General features: G+C 43.9%; 1 protein-coding gene across 1 annotated transcript; it reads right to left on the bottom strand.

Moving 5' to 3' along the window:
• Window positions 1-8,278: 8,278 nt before the first annotated feature.
• Window positions 8,279-15,579, bottom strand: LOC129506972 (basic salivary proline-rich protein 2-like). The gene is made up of 3 exons (XM_055321050.1): window positions 15,166-15,579; window positions 14,574-14,942; window positions 8,279-8,667 (listed from the first exon to the last, which is right to left on the bottom strand). The coding sequence occupies exons 1-3, from the start codon at window positions 15,577-15,579 to the stop codon at window positions 8,284-8,286; spliced, it is 1,167 nt and encodes a 388-aa protein (XP_055177025.1). The 3' UTR covers window positions 8,279-8,283.
• Between the last annotated feature and the right edge of the window lie 12 nt (window positions 15,580-15,591).

Genomic DNA, 15,591 nt, shown 5'->3' with positions numbered 1-15,591 from the left:
CTTCCTTTCTTGGTTGTTGAGAGGATTCCTGAGTTAAACATTTGTGAAGTACTTTGCAGTATTTGGCTGAAACTACAAAGTTGCATTTGTTATTCTTGGAGGGATGAGAAGCATTATGCAAGTGCAAAGTATCATTTTCTTTCCAGGCCTCGCAGCATTACCAAGCTGAACCCCCAGGAAACTCTTGACCCCATCCTCTTGCAAGGCCTCTTCATTTACATAACCGGCCACACAAATTAAGCTAACAAAGGTCTCCTGGGAGAGGATTTGCACTTTCTCCTTTTCTTCAGAGAGTTTCAGTCTGTCTAAGAGGTGTGATAACTTTGTCCTCAGGCACAACTGATAGTAGTCTTTACTTGGTCTTCCTACTCCAGGAGTCAGTAGGAGAGAGGACCCTGGGCAGTGAGTACATCTTGAGGATTGAGTTCTTATTTTGATCTGTCCTTGTCTACTCACAGTGACTCCTAAGTCACTTCACCTCTTCGAGCTTCATTGTCCTGATCTAAGAAATGAAAATTTGGAATTTCTAGGAGTCCTTCACACTTAAAATTTCCTCTTAGCATGTCAAAATGCTGAAAAACCAGCTCTGAAAATTTCAGTACATTTTACCCACAAAACGGGGTGATACGGGGTGCATATCATTTGGTGATATGGAATATATGCCGAGAGAAATGCAACTGAATTAAATGAATGAGAGATCTTGTCCAAATTACTTTAGGGTTAAGTTCTTTATTTAATTCCAATTTTTTAATAAATGTGTTTTAGGGATCCCTGGGTGGCGCAGCGATGTAGCGCTTGCCTTTGGCCCAGGGCGCGATCCTGGAGGCCCCGGGATCGAATCCCACGTCGGGCTCCCAGTGCATGGAGCCTGCTTCTCCCTCTGCCTGTGTCTCTGCCTCTCTCTCTCTCTCTCTCTCTCTCTCTCTCTCTCTCTCTCTCTGTGACTATCATAAATAAATAAAAGTAAAAAAAAATTAAATGTGTTTTATATTGTTAGATCTGTGTGGCTGCTGGTGGTGGTGGTAGTGGTGATGATGGTAGAGATGATGGTGCTGTAGGTGGTGGTGGTGATGAGGGTGGTAGTGGTGATAATGGAAGTGATGATGGTAGAGGTGGTGGTGAAGGTGGTAGTGGAGGTAATGATGGTAGAGGTGGTGGTGGTGGCAGTGATGACGGCAGTAGAGGTGATGATGGTGGCTGTAGTGGTGGTGAAGGTAATGATGGTGATGGTGGAGGTGATGGCGGTGGTGGTAGACACAGTGGTGTAAACTTCACAGTGACCTTGGATGAAAATACATATGTTAATGTTTTCATCACAGAGTCAGTTTATCTTTATAATTCCCACAGTGCTTTAGCCCACTGCCTTGCAAAAAAACCAGGTGATCCATAAATGTTTGATGAAACAGTATCTAGCAGATAACTACAGATTCATCTTGTTCTAATATCTAAGAAAAAAACTAATACTCTCGTGAAGATCTCAGGTTTAATTTCATTTGATATAATAGACTTTCTAAGAAAGCTGTGAAAATATATCACTGAAATTAATTTAATTTTAATGTTATTTTAATACATCTCCAGAGAAGGATGAAAGCTTATGCAGATTATAGGAAGGCTATTTCTCAGTAATGGAAAAAAAAGCCACTGAAATCAGTCCACTCAAAAAGGGTTCAAAACTTCACAGGAAGAAGTTTGACTTAGACTATATCTGATTATTAGAACTAAAAAATTATAAAAATAATTTTATTTTATACATAACCAAATTTAGGTTATTATAGAAACGAAGGGCTAGTCCTTGAAATCTATAAAAACTGGGTCAAGTATTGCTTTTTAAAATTTTTTTTAGGGCACATAATTTTTCTAGCAAAAATTAACAACACACAGAATACCCTTCACTTTAACATGCAGAAATAATCAAAGGGTTTCAATAATTTTCCCTACTGTTTTTCTTAATCTTTGGATTTCCAGGTAATTCCCCTAACATATGATCATTGTTGATTTTTTTTTTCCCAGTTGTTAACTGGTCTACCAGTTACACAAGATTCCAAATCCAGTAGTTTTTCTGGGGTTTCACTTATCCATGGTCAACTGTAGTCCAGAAGCAACTGATCCTTCTTCTGACGTATTATCAGAAGGTCAATAGTAGTCGACTGCTATGTTATTATACCTGTATCATTCACCTCACTTCATCTCATCACAAGGAATTTTATCGTTATCATAAGAAGGGTGAATATAGTACAATAATATATTCTGAGGGAGAGAGACCATATCCACTTAACTTTTACTACAGTTTATTGTTATAATTGTTCTGTTTTATTAATAGTGTTGTTGGTAATCTCTTACTGTGTCTAATTTATAAACTTTATCATAAGTATGCATGTAGAGGAAAGATATAGTATATATAGGATTTAGTAATATCCTTGGTTTCAGACATCCATTGGGAGTCTTGAAACATAGTCTTTGTGAATAAGTGGGGGCTACTGTATACTCTAAAAATAACTAACTTAATGAAATCTTTTATTTTTTGCAAAATTTAACTTTTCATTTTGCATAGTGTAGGTGGATAAATACCACTTCCGATAATCAGAGATACTCACACTGTTAAATGGAGAAAGAGGCTTGAGTATGTATTAGTGAATTTTTTTTAAAGATTTTATTTATTTATTCATGAGAGGCACAGAGAGAGGCAGAGACATAGGCAGATGGAGAAGCAGGCTTCCAGTGGGGAGCCAGATGAGGTACTCCGTGATCATGACCTGAGGCAAAGGCAAATGCTCAACCACTGAGCCACCCAGATGTCCTAGTGAATATTTTTATTATGGTGGCTTTTGCTTTCCTTTATCACAGTGTTGCAGTGAAGCTCCTGAGAATTAATATTCAGATAACAAAGATACCTAGTATTCACTCAAATAGCATGTACTCAACATTATCGAAAGAAACTTACTGTGACAGGTAATATTTTCCAAACGTGGCAGTCTCATTATTTCTCATGCCATCTGCTCATCTTACCATGTGATCTTGCTCTTTTCTGATCAAGAGTTAGCCAGACTGCTTAGGTGGCTTAAGCATCCAACTCTTGATTTCAGCTCAGGTCGATCTCAGGGCCATGAGTTCAAGCCCCACATTGTGTTCCATGGTGAGTGTGGAGCCTACCGAAAAGAAAAGAAAAGAAAAGAAAAGAAAAGAAAAGAAAAGAAGAAAGAAAAGAAAAGAAAAGAAAAGAAAAGAAAAGAAAAGAAAAGAAAAGAAAAAACAGGTGGCATCTATATCCTTCTCATTAAACTTGTGACCTTTTTGCCAACAGAATGTAGCAAAGTGACTCTGGGTGGTGGTTTCAGAGGTTAGATCATAGGATGTTTGTAGTTATAGTTTGTTCATTCTACATTCTACATTCTTTTGCCACATAGTGCCTCATCATTTATGTATTCAATATATCTTGAAGAATATCTGGGTTTTTCAAGTTCCAGTTTTCTCTTCTCTTTTTCTTTCTTTCTTTCTTTCTTTCTTTCTTTCTTTCTTTCTTTCTTTCTTTCTTCTTCTTTCTTTCTTTTTTGAATTTATTTATTTATTCATGAGAGACACAGAGAGGCAGAGACACCGGCAGAGGAAGAAGCAGGTTCCATCCGTCCGTACAGGGAGCCCGATGTGGGACTTAATCCCAGGATTCCGGGTTCACACCCTGAACCCAAAGCAGACGCTCAACCACTGAGCCACCCAGGCATCCCTCAGGGTTCCTTTCTTTCTCCCTTCCATTGGACACCAGTGGTAAGGATCTTGTTTGTTTCTTTAAGATCACAGAACTGCAAATTCAAATGACATGACATTTTGAGAAGAATAGAAATTCCTGATTTAAGTGAGGCCCTCTTGAGTTCAGATGGATTTGTGATAACTGAAAGAAAGAGCAGTCTTGTTCCCAGAGCAGCTACACACTGCTGCTCCATGATGTGGATTCATGAATCTGGCACAGGAATAAACTTGGTTGGGATTTTCTTTGGTGGGATTTTGTGGCCACCAAGAAGTTTCCCTTGCAAGTCTGGGTGGCTATATGCCTATATGTGGGGTTTTTATTTCCTCTCCCAAACCCCCCTGCCCCACACCCCCTGCAGTGATGAAATAGAAAAGATTGACTCAAGGGTAAAAATCTGGACTTCAAACAAAGATTTTTTGGTGATTTTAGGTAAAATGGTCTGGTCTCTTTCATACCAACAGGCTTGCTTTGGAGGCTGTAAAGTTTGGCCTCCAAACTTATTTGGCCAAGTTGTCCAGAAAGTCAAAGGGAGGATTCATGAGCAAGAATGAAATTTACCACCAGATTGTGTCTGTCCTTTTAGCCAAACAGACTGAAACTTATTTCCTGGCAGTCTCTTTCTGGGCTGTTCAAACACTAACAAAAAAGTTTTTGAAAGCCTTGTGATGTCTTTTGGTGTCTAAAGGAGCTTATGTGAAGGAGTCAATATAACGACAGCTCCTGAGTTGTCAGATAATTCATCAAAGGGTCCCCCTCTATTGGTGACGAGTTGTGTTCTAAGAATGGAATCCATCACTTCTAATTTAGGATCTTTTTGTGTCATGTGACATAATAAAGGATCAGTTCTGGGATGCCTTAATATACCTGTCCACAGGACCGATAGATCAAGTTCTCCTTTAAGAATGTGCTTCTTTTTCAAAAAAAAAATGTATTATTTAATTATGTATGTATGTATTTTTTTTATTTGAGAGAGAGAGGGGGAACAAGAGCACAAGTAGGGCGAGCAGCAGGCAGAGGGAGAGGGAGAAGCAGGCTCCCGCTGAGCAGGAAGCCCAATGTGGGGCTCATCCCAGGACCCTGAGATCACAACTTGAGCAGAAGGCAGAAGCTCAACCCTCTGAATCACCCAGGCACCCAACAATGTATTTCAATCAACATCACAATTTGTCCTTTCTCATTGAAAGGTCTAAGTTGCCATATTTAATTAGTGAAGGCAGTAATAATTACAAGAGAAGTGAAAGAATTAAATTCTAGAGCTTTTTTCCTTGAAGGCCATTAACCACTTTTATTTTTGTCGATGCAATGCCAACCAGCTAGTGTCTAAGTTATTATGATCTCTAATATTGAACTCCTGACTCTGCAATCTATACAAGGGAACAGCCTCAACTGACACTTTCATAGGCAGTAGTTATGGATTTTTTTTTGGTAAAGTGGTAGCTAAATCTCAGGGATCTTCTCATTCAGTTTGTCCTTGGCATTTTATCAAGGTGTTTTAAATCTCTTCTCAAATATCTTCAGATTGTTTTCCCTTCTGTGAGACACAAAATTTTGATGGGGGAGGAAATAGAGTGAATGTCTCTCGCCTGAAATCTCTGCTCACAAAGTGGGAGATGATGATTTAGTAGAATTACAACTTGCAGCCTCTAGGTTGGTGACCAGGTAGCCCTAAAATTGTTCAGCTGTCAAGAGCATCATATGGTTCCTCCAAGTATTTTGTTGTGACTCACTTCTAAAAGGTAAACGCTTAAAGACTTGTGTTCATGCTAAAAAATACCAACCAGGGGGATCCCTGGGTGGCTCAGTGGTTTAGCGCCTGCCTGTGGCCCAGGGTGTGATCCTGGAAATCCAGGATCAAGTCCCACGTCGGGCTCCCTGCATGGAGCCTGCTTCTCTCTCTGCCTCTCTCTCTCTCTCTCTCTCTCTCTCTCCCTCCGTGTCTCTCATGAATAAATAAATAAAATCATTTTTAAAAAATAAAAAATAAAAAATACCAACCATATGACCTCAGTCAGTTGTTCCATCTCTGAGGCTCTCTGTCTGCATCTTCTTTTCTGGGAGCTTCCTGTCTCCCTTTAGGGTTATGCTTATTGCATTTATTCTTGAGACCTTGCTCTTCCTCCTCCCCCACCATCAAAAGTGATTGGTCCAAAGATAGACACCTAATTCAAATTAGGCCAATCAGAGACCATTCTCTGGGAATTTAAATTTGAGGCAAAAGTCCATTTGTCTTTCAAGACGAACTGCTTGTAGGGGCACCTGGGTGGCTCAGTCGGTTAAGCATCTGCCTTCAGCTCAGGTCATGATCTCATGATCCTGGGATCAAGCCCCACATCGGGCTCCCTGCTCAGGGGAGAGTCTGCTTCTCCCTCTCCCTCTGCTGATCTCCTCCACTCATGCTCACTCTCACTCATTCTCTCTCTCTCTCAAATAAATAAAATCTTAAAAAGAAAAGAAAAGAAAAGAAGAACTGCTTGTAATATGTGAAATTGTGTGGCATAGAAAACCATGTACCGTGTAGATTGAAGAGCAGAAAAAAGGAGCAGAGAAGGAGAGGGAGGGAGGTATACACTTCCTTCCTTGTGTTCTGTGCAGCATCCTCATAACTGCTCCCTTTTGCTTAAGTAAACATAACTTTTTACCTGCAGCCATGAGGAGTCTTAACTACTTTTCCTCCCACTTCTTGACAAAGTATGATAAAGAAAATGCGAATTTGCTCAACCACATAGTCCTGAAGTCATGGGAAACGCTTTGACCCTGCAAGAACCTCCTCTTGCTGCTATGGTGGGAGAAATCTGCCTGCTTTCTGTGTTCTCCTTCTCCCACACCAGTGTTCAAAGGGTCTAGAAAGACTCCACTTGAGGACCAGGACATCCTGAGGTTCTGGGGCTCCCAAAGATGGCTGTGATGCCTAGCCATAATTTGTAATGTATTTTTCTATAATAAAACACATTCTGAATTTCAAATGACCTATTTATAAAATAGCTCTAGAAATAAAACCCTTTAAAAAAAGTTGGGACTGCCTATTCCATATTAATTAGTAGTGAGAATTCATGTGACAGAAGTGTTCTTTTTTTTTTTTCTAAGACTTTTATCTATTCATTTGAGAGAAAGAGAGAGAGAGAGAGAGAGAGAGAGAGAGAGAGAGAGAGAGAGAACAAGCAGGGTGAGCAGCAGAGGGAGCCTGAGAAGCAGACCTCCCACTGAGCAGGGAGCCTGATGCAGGGCTTGATGCTAGGACCCGGAGATCACAACCTGAGCCAAGGCAGACACTTAACCAACTGAGCCACCCAGGCGCCCCAGAAGGGTTCTTTAATACACGCAAGTACTCCATTAATAAGGGTTTGATTGCATTTTAAGTATCCTCCAACACATTTGAGTTTTCATTTATTTAATGAGAGGGTGGAGACAACTACAATTTAAATTTTAGGAGCCTCGGTGCACTGAATGGCCATTAGATGACAAAGCAATTGTGAAATTACATTAGAGGAATAAGTCAATGGAGGAAAAATAACAAAAAGTATCTTTTTTCTTTCTCTTTTTGAGGGACAGAATTCTGTATCCTCACAAAGGAGGAAGCCATTAAGACTGATTCAGTTAAGAAGTTATAAGAGAAATAGGGGTGCCTGGGTGGCTCAGGCAGTGGAGCGTTCAACCCTTGATTTTGGCTCAGGTCATGATCTCAGGGTCGTCAGATTGAGCCCCACATTGGGCTCTGCACTCAGCGGGGAGTCTGCTTGAGGTTCTCTCTCTCCCTCTCCCTCTGCAAACCCCCCCCCCCAAAATAAAACTTAAAAAAAATAAGTTACGAGAGAAATATAATATGAAGGCCTAAAGTCACTACAGGGTTTGAGTTCTGGCTCTCTTGTTATACATTGATGACCTTTGGCAAGGCACAAAGTTTTATGAACCTTTGTTTTCTTCTGTATGATAGGAGGTCTAGCAAGGTTTGTCTGCCAATTCTCAGAGTTACTGTAAGATTCATGTATAATTGTACAGGTGAAATTGTTTTGCAGTCTGTAAAATATATAAATGTTATTTGCTCTTACTGTGATAATTGAAGTACTAACAACTTTTAATTATTACAACAATGTGGGAATGGTCAAATGGTCAATGGTCAAATGGTCAAAGTGGGACTTATCATGTGGCCGACACTACATGAGACTAAATTCACTCTTTAAGATTATCTGTAAATATATATATATATATATATATATATATATATATATTTATTTTATTATTTTTTAAAGATTTCATTTATTTATTCATGAGAGACATACACACACACACACACACACACACAGAGAGAGAGAGAGAGAGAGAGAGAGAGAGAGAGAGAGAGAGGCAGAGACATGGGCAGAGGAAGAAGCAGGCTCCCCGCAAGGAGCCCAATGTGGGACTCGATCCTGGATCCCGGGATCACACCCTGGGCTGAAGGCAGATGCTCAACTGCTGAGGCACCCAGGCACCCAGGCATCCCATGTAAATATATATTTTAAAAGAAAACTTTTATCTTTTTTAACTGTGACCTGAACTCACATCTATTGGGTGAGTGCTTGTGGAGAGCAGAATTTGTGTCCTGGGCCCTCTCTCCATCCCACAGTGGTTTGACTGCTCCTCTCTTCTTCTTGGCTCCAAAAGGGATTGACCTTTTCCGACCAGGCATGAAAGGTGGCCTCACTTGAGTCTGGACAACGTAGAGACAGAGGGATACGAGTAGAGCTTGTATATCCTGGGCTCCTGTCACCATGACAAATAAGACGGGAGAAGAGCAGCAGGTTGAACAGCTGGTGTAACCAGATCTGGGACTTCTTTGGGTAGAAGGAGGAGTTCAATGACATCGTCAACCAATGACTATCCCATCTGGTGGCAGACTTTTCCAAGTTTAGCTTGAAAGACCACTTCTGGTGTTGCGTGTGGTGGCCCTTCAAACAATATATATATTTCTTGAATATATAAATACTGAGAATCTTGAAATTTACCCCCAAACACTGCTAATTAGTTCTCTCATCAAACCCCAAATTATATTAATAATACACTCTGTGCTTCTGAGAGTGGCGATTCAATTTCTCTATCATGTAATGCATTTATAGATTTACATAGATCTAAGTACATAGAAACATTTATCTTTTTTATTTTTTACATTTTATTTTTTAGCATTTAGCATTTAGGTATCATTTTTAGCATCTTTTTATTAATTTTTTCCCATGTTTTTGAACAAAGTTGTAGCTATAGTGTTCACAGGTACTTGTCTCTGGTTATATTTCTTCAAAAATAATTTTAAAAATACCTTTTCCGCATTAGTTCATGGTCTTCAGAAGTTCTATTTCATATTTTTTTAAATTTTTATTTATTTATGATAGTCACACAGAGAGAGAGAGAGAGAGGCAGAGACATAGGCAGAGGGAGAAGCAGGCTCCATGCACCAGGGGCCCGACGTGGGATTCGATCCCGGGTCTCCAGGATCGCCCTGGGCCAAAGGCAGGCGCTAAATCGCTGCGCCACCCAGGGATCCCTCTATTTCATATTTTTAAAAAGATTTTATTTACTTTAGAGAGAAAAAGTGAGCGGAGGGAGAGGCAGAGAGAAAGAGTGAGAGAGAATCTCAAGCAGACTCTGTACTGATTGAAGAGTTCAATGCAGGGCTTGATCTCACGACCCTGAGATCATGACCTGAGTTGAAACCAAGACTCCGATGCTTAACTGACTGAGCCACCCAGGCGCCCCCAGAAGTACTCTTTCAGATAGCTGCCCAAACCTTCATTCGATGTTAATCTTTCCGAAATACTTAGCCAATCGCTTGTTAAATATTTAGGATGCTTCTAATTTAGATTATGCTGGAATTGACAATACAGCTTTGCAGTATAGCTTGATAGTAAATCTCTATTTTTCTTTTCTAAAAAAAATTATTAATTTATGCTTTCCATTTAAAAGTATCTTCCCCAGTACAAAAAAAAAAAAGGTAAAAATACTAGAGCATAAACCACTTGCACACAGTTACCCAAGTAAAGACTAAATCTCAGAAATCCCCCTTTCCTGTACCTTTCCTGTAGTCCAACCGCATTGCTGAAGCAATAGAAGATAGCATTAGAACACATCCTTCATCATTATCAAAATTACTTTCCTTATGATCATGCCAATGATGCATTTATTAGGAACACCAAAACGAAGCCTGACAATGAGACCTGTACCTACCACCAGTAAGTGCAAAAACGTGTGGCAGGACCAACTCATCTTGAATTTAAGTATTTGTAAATGTGTGGTGTACTAGACATTTGGGATGGAGTAAATTATGAATACACTAGTGTCACCTTTGATTTGTCAAGAAACTGTTCAAATCCTCCTAGTGAAATAAAGAATCATCTTATGCAACAGTTTTCTGGACTCTTTATTATTCAAACCCTTATCTATTCAAGGTCCTTGTCTGTTTTGTTCCTCTTCAGTTGCTAATGGTGATTTTCTCTATACAGGTTCAGCAAGCTCAGGCAGGCTCCGCCTCAAGGGCTTCTGGGCTGGAGTCCTCTAAGGACTTACCCACCCCACCAAGTTTCTGACCATTCGCCTCAGCTGGAATCAGTCACCCATACCAAGTCAGCAATTCAGAGGGGTAAGGCTGAGAAAAGCAGCCGGTGGCTTTCCTGAGGCAAATATGGCAGGTGACAAAGCCAAGACACCAGCCATTGGGCTAGGTGACCACCTGCAGTGAACCAGGCTGTGTGGAGAACACCTTGTGAGGTGTGGGGAAAAAAACAAAAAGAAAACGAAGCCCCTTTTAGACTTGTCCTCAAAGAGCTTGCAATTCTCTTCAGGAGCTGATTCCACATGAAGTGCCAAAACGGTAATGAATGGTGAGAGGCTACCTTACAAACGGTTAGGAGTATGCCAGTGGGTGCTAGAAGAACGGGCAAAATCGTGTAAGGATCATCCTGCCCTCAGTAAGGAATTATGGGCTTCAAGGGAGCACTTCCATACAGAAATGTAGGATTCTTCTAGACCCAGCAGCTGTCGTTGAGGAGGCCAGAGATAACTGAGGTGAAAGTTAGAATATAAGACAGTGTTGTATATGATTATGTGTCACAAAGAAAAAGACAAGAATAATGTGAATTTAGGGGAGAGAGACTAATGGAGGCTCAACCATGGAATATGGAGGGTTCAGCTAGAGATACACGCAGCGAAGGAATAGGCTAAATAAATATGCTTGTGTCAAAGCCTGGCTGGAGTGGATGAAGACACGTTTGTGTAAGAAGCAAGGTCAGAAAGCAATGACGATGGCAGTTGGTTGCAAGTCCTTGGGTGCTAGATTGATAGCTCTGACCTTTCTTCCTGTGGGCAGTTGTTGAAAGCTTGTGAGCCGGGGATGACATCATGAAAATAGGCCAGGAAGGATAGACTGGAGGCAGAGAAACCAGGTAGGAGGCCGCTGCAAGCATTTTGAGATAAGGTCTTGTTGTGGGAGCAGGAAAGGAGGGATGGTTTTGAGGGACACCAGGATAAAGAATCACTTGCTATTGGCTGGATGTAGACAGAGGGGGAGGGGGGATGGGTGCCTCAGGGGAACTAGGAAGTGTATTGAGGGCAGGATGAGGAAGAAGGAATCAACCTCTAGTGGAAAGTCTTTGCAAGTGGAGAGAGAGAAATCGACTTACTCTCAATTATCTTATATCTTATAGAAACTGTGGAGTTTCTCTCTGAGATAGGCAAGCAAGAGGTAGCACACTGATTTAAAATGACAATACCAGGGAACAAATGCTGACTCATACAGGATGGGAGAGTAGAAAAAACACTCTGATCAAGGGTAAATCCTGGGCCGAACTGAGGGTTTTTTCATGAATTCATTTTATGTACTTGGACAAAATAAAGTTCTCTGGGCCAGATTCCTTATCTGTAAAAATGGGAGATTTGAAATATATTATCTATTCTCTGGGTCTCCGTGAGCCTTAAATCATAGTCATTACTTGAGTGTGTTACTATGGAACAGAATTTGTGTGAGGAACTTTATTTGCATTTTCTTTTTTAATCCTTAGCATGTTCATTGTGCGCTTAAAAAAAAAAAAATCCAGGGACGCCTGGGTGGCTCAGCGGTTGAGCGGCTGCCTTTGGCCCAGGGCACAATCCTGGAGTCCTGGGATCGAGTCCCACGTCGGGCGCCCTGCATGGAGCCTGCTTCTCCCTCTGCCTGTGTCTCTGCCTCTCCTACTCTGTGTCTCTCGTGAATAAATAAATAAAATCTTAAAAAAAAAAATCCAAAATTTAGTGGCTTAAACCAATAGCCATTTTATTTGCTCACAGTTCTGCGATCTGGGCTGGGCTAGGCTCTGTCGTTTTTATCCATCTTAATGGTGGTCACTAATGTGTTTGCAGTCAGCTGGTGGGCCGCCAGGGGCTGGGCTCAGCTCAGATGCGGGGTGGCTGGACTTCTCCCTCTCTCCACATATCTCAGGGCCTCTCCCTCTCCATGTGGTTTCTCTAGGAGGGTAGTTGGACTTCTTACCTAGAGCTTTAGGTGTCCCAAAGGACAAAAATAGAAATGTCTATACCTTCCTTGGGGTTAAGGTGGGGGGGGGTGAGGTAGGGCGGGGTGCGGGGAGCCAGCACATATTCAATGCTGTATTTTCCTGCTTAAGGCAAGTCACTGTCCCAGATTTAAGTTGGAAGGGACTCTATGGGGTGTGACTAACAGGAGGGTGGTCCATTGAATGGCAGCAGTGTCACGGGGCTGCCACCATATTATCTCCAACTTGTAAATGAATAATCTGTGACTTCAGGAAGCTAAGTTACCTGCCCAAAATAAAGAGTAGAGCCAGGCACTTCAAAACTTGTGTTCTATCACGGGCCAATGGATAAAATTTGTAGTGTCGTAACCTAGAACCCTGCGAAGTGGGTACTGTTTTTGTACCTCGTTTACAAAGGAGGAACCCAGGAATAGAGAGCTCAAGTGTTTTGTTTGAGGTGACTCAGGTATTTTGCTGCAGGGATTATACATTTAGTCACTACACCATGCTGCCTCGTATGGGTAGTACCTGACACATATAAGGCACCTATAAATGTTGTGTCATTTGAAGCTGTTGTTTGAAGGATGGAGCAAATGTCTTCAACCACCCACTATCGCATCGCAGAACCTATTTGAGAACTGGGAGTTTCCCGTTGAGTTATCCTGTGATCTGGGTAATTTCCTTTCCAGGCATCTACTTCTCTGTCTTCCACAATCTATTTCTTGAGGCTTGGCAAGGAAGGAAGACAGCATCTCTGCTCATCCAGTCCTAACCCAGATTCTCACTGGCTGATTCTCATGGCTCCCTTCAGCATTTTCGTCTTGTCTGGTAGCTGCCAGGTACTCTTTACAAAGCAGGCCTTTCCTTCTTGGGTGAGGACCTTCCTGGAGTAGTGCTGGACTCAAGCTTCCATCCTTTATTTATCAAGGTAGCCTTGTGACTTCTGATTAGTAACCACTGGGACCCTGTCACTTCCTCTGGTTCCATAAGCCAATTTCCAGTGTAACTGTGGTGGCTTCTGATGATAGCTTGCTGACACTATGTCCCGTGGAGTGACATGTAGCTTCCCCCTTCCTTCTGCTGGTCCTATGGGCAGAGGACTTTGCTATGAAGGAAATCTGGGGTTCCAGAGTCTCTGGAAAGGAGCTATGCTCTGCTTATCTTTGAAGGTGACCCATGTGGCTGTCTTTCTCCTTAAGGCAGCTCTGATTTTTCCCACCCTGTGGGGAGTCTGGAACGAAAGCACACCCCAAGTACAGATAATAGGGTGATGGATGCCTCATTTGGGGGGCTCTGTTCTATTGTAGGCAACGATAGGGAGTAGCCATTCAAGGAGTGGCCTCAAAACACTCCCATGCCTTTTCTATGGGGTGGTCTTGTCATTCCTGTAAACTTTTCTCCTTCAAGGCAACTCCAGATTTTGACTTTATTTCACTCTTACAAAAATACTGAGGGGCAATACTTGTAGTTAATACAGTTCTATCTTATTTAATGAAGAGATATACGGATGGGCTCCATGTTGTTCAAAGTGTTTTACAGATCTTCCTCGATGTAGGTAGGATGAGTTCCTGATAAATCCACTGTAGATTGAAAATATCAATTGAAAGTTGAAAATGCATTTAATACGCAACACCAGGGGTGCCTGGGTAGCTCATTCAGTTAAGCATCTGCCTTCGGCTCAGGTCACGATCTCCGGCCCTGGGTTCGAGTCCCCGCACTGAGCTGTCTGGTCAGTGGGGAGTTCGGCTTCTCCCTCTCCCTCTGTGCTCTCCCTCTCTCTCAAAGAAATAAATAAAATCCTAAAAAAAACAAAAACAAAAACCCGATCATCATAGTTTTGCCTGGCCTGTCTTAAATGTGCTCAGAACACTTACATGAGCTTACAGTTGGGCAAAGTCATCTACCACAAAGCCTATTTCATAACAAAGTGTTGAATATCTCAAGTGATTTATTGACTACTGTGCTGAAAGTGAAAGACAATTGTTACATGGCCTCAGAATGGCTGCAAGCCTAAGTAAGTTGTTTGCCCTTCTGATGGCAGGGCGGACTGGGAGCTGTGGCTGCCGCTGCCCAGCATCAAGGGGGTGCCCTACCGCATGGCCCCGGCGTGGGGAAAGGTCAAAATTCAGAATCCCAGGTGAAGTTTAAAGGATATTTGATATTTGATGATATTTGCTATTTGGATGTCCCTCGTGCACCATCGTAAAGCCGAAAAGTTGTTAAGTGCGTCCACCTCTAAGTCCGGACTGTCTGTGCATCTATTGCTCATCTGGCTTAGGCCCGAGCTTCTCTTTGAATCAAACGTCGTGGGGTAAGGGGCTTTGTGAATTGTGACTTACCTCGCAGGCAGCCGCCGGTGGGAGAGGGGACGGGGGGAGGAGGAACTGAGCTGCTCCGAGGGCCAAGGCCGCCGCCTCCTCCCCGCAGCTGTCTCGCCAAGCTACATCTAGGGGCTGGGGGTCTCCACCCCCGTCCTGGATCCAGTCGGTGGGAGGGTGGGAGGTTTTTTCCGGGTCCCTGGCGCACCCTCTCTGCTCCCAGCCACCTGCTCGGGTTCCAGCCGGGCTCCAGGCTCTCTGGAGGGCGTCGGGGACATTCCAATCCTCCCACCACCCGCGCGGATGTCGCGGGGGCCGGGGAGGAGGGGGGGGGGACGCGATTGCTGTCCCTTTCCCGGACCCGGCTCTGGCCAGGTTCCTTCTCCATTTCTAGTGACCCGAGTCCCGCGTAGAGGAGACTAAGGATTGATGAATGGTTTCGAGGTTGTTTACAAGGCTCCCGCCGGCGAGGCCGCAGCCACGGTGACGGGGGCACGCTCTGGGCACCGTCTGCGCCCCAGCAGACAACTGCAAGCCCGACAGCCAAGATGCCTCCTCGCCAGACCAAATATGGTCACAAGCGCCGAGCAGCCTCCCCGTGGGAAGGGCTGGCCTGGGTCCCCGCGGCAGGCCGGGCCGTCGGCTCAGTGCGGCGCTCCGGGCGCCCCGGGCCTCGACCCCGGGCACCCGGCCTGGCCCGGCCTGCGCCCCCGGCTCGCGCGCCCTCCGCCCCCCGCCGCCCCCGCCTCAGTTTCCGTCCGCAAGCCCTGACCGCACGGGCGCAGGCCCCTGGCCCTGGATCCCGCCCTCGGTCGGCGGTGGACGCAGGGACTGCGGGGCCCGGCTCCGCGGAGAGGCGCGCGCCCCCCGGAGCAGCGCCCCGGGCGCCCGGCGGCTCCGGCCCGGCCCAGTACCTGCGGGGCGCGGGGCCTCCGGGAGGCGGGATGGGGGGGAGGGGGGAGGGCGGGGGCAGGGCCGAGCGGGCGCGGGCGGGCTCGGGCGGACTCGGGCCGCGGGGCTCATGCATAATTCAGCAGCT

This window comes from Nyctereutes procyonoides, unplaced genomic scaffold (assembly GCF_905146905.1).
Source record: "Nyctereutes procyonoides isolate TBG_1078 unplaced genomic scaffold, NYPRO_anot_genome, whole genome shotgun sequence".
NCBI lineage: Eukaryota > Metazoa > Chordata > Mammalia > Carnivora > Canidae > Nyctereutes > Nyctereutes procyonoides.
The sequence above is the reverse complement of the archived record's forward strand: the minus strand, read 5'-3'. Positions and strand labels throughout refer to the sequence as shown.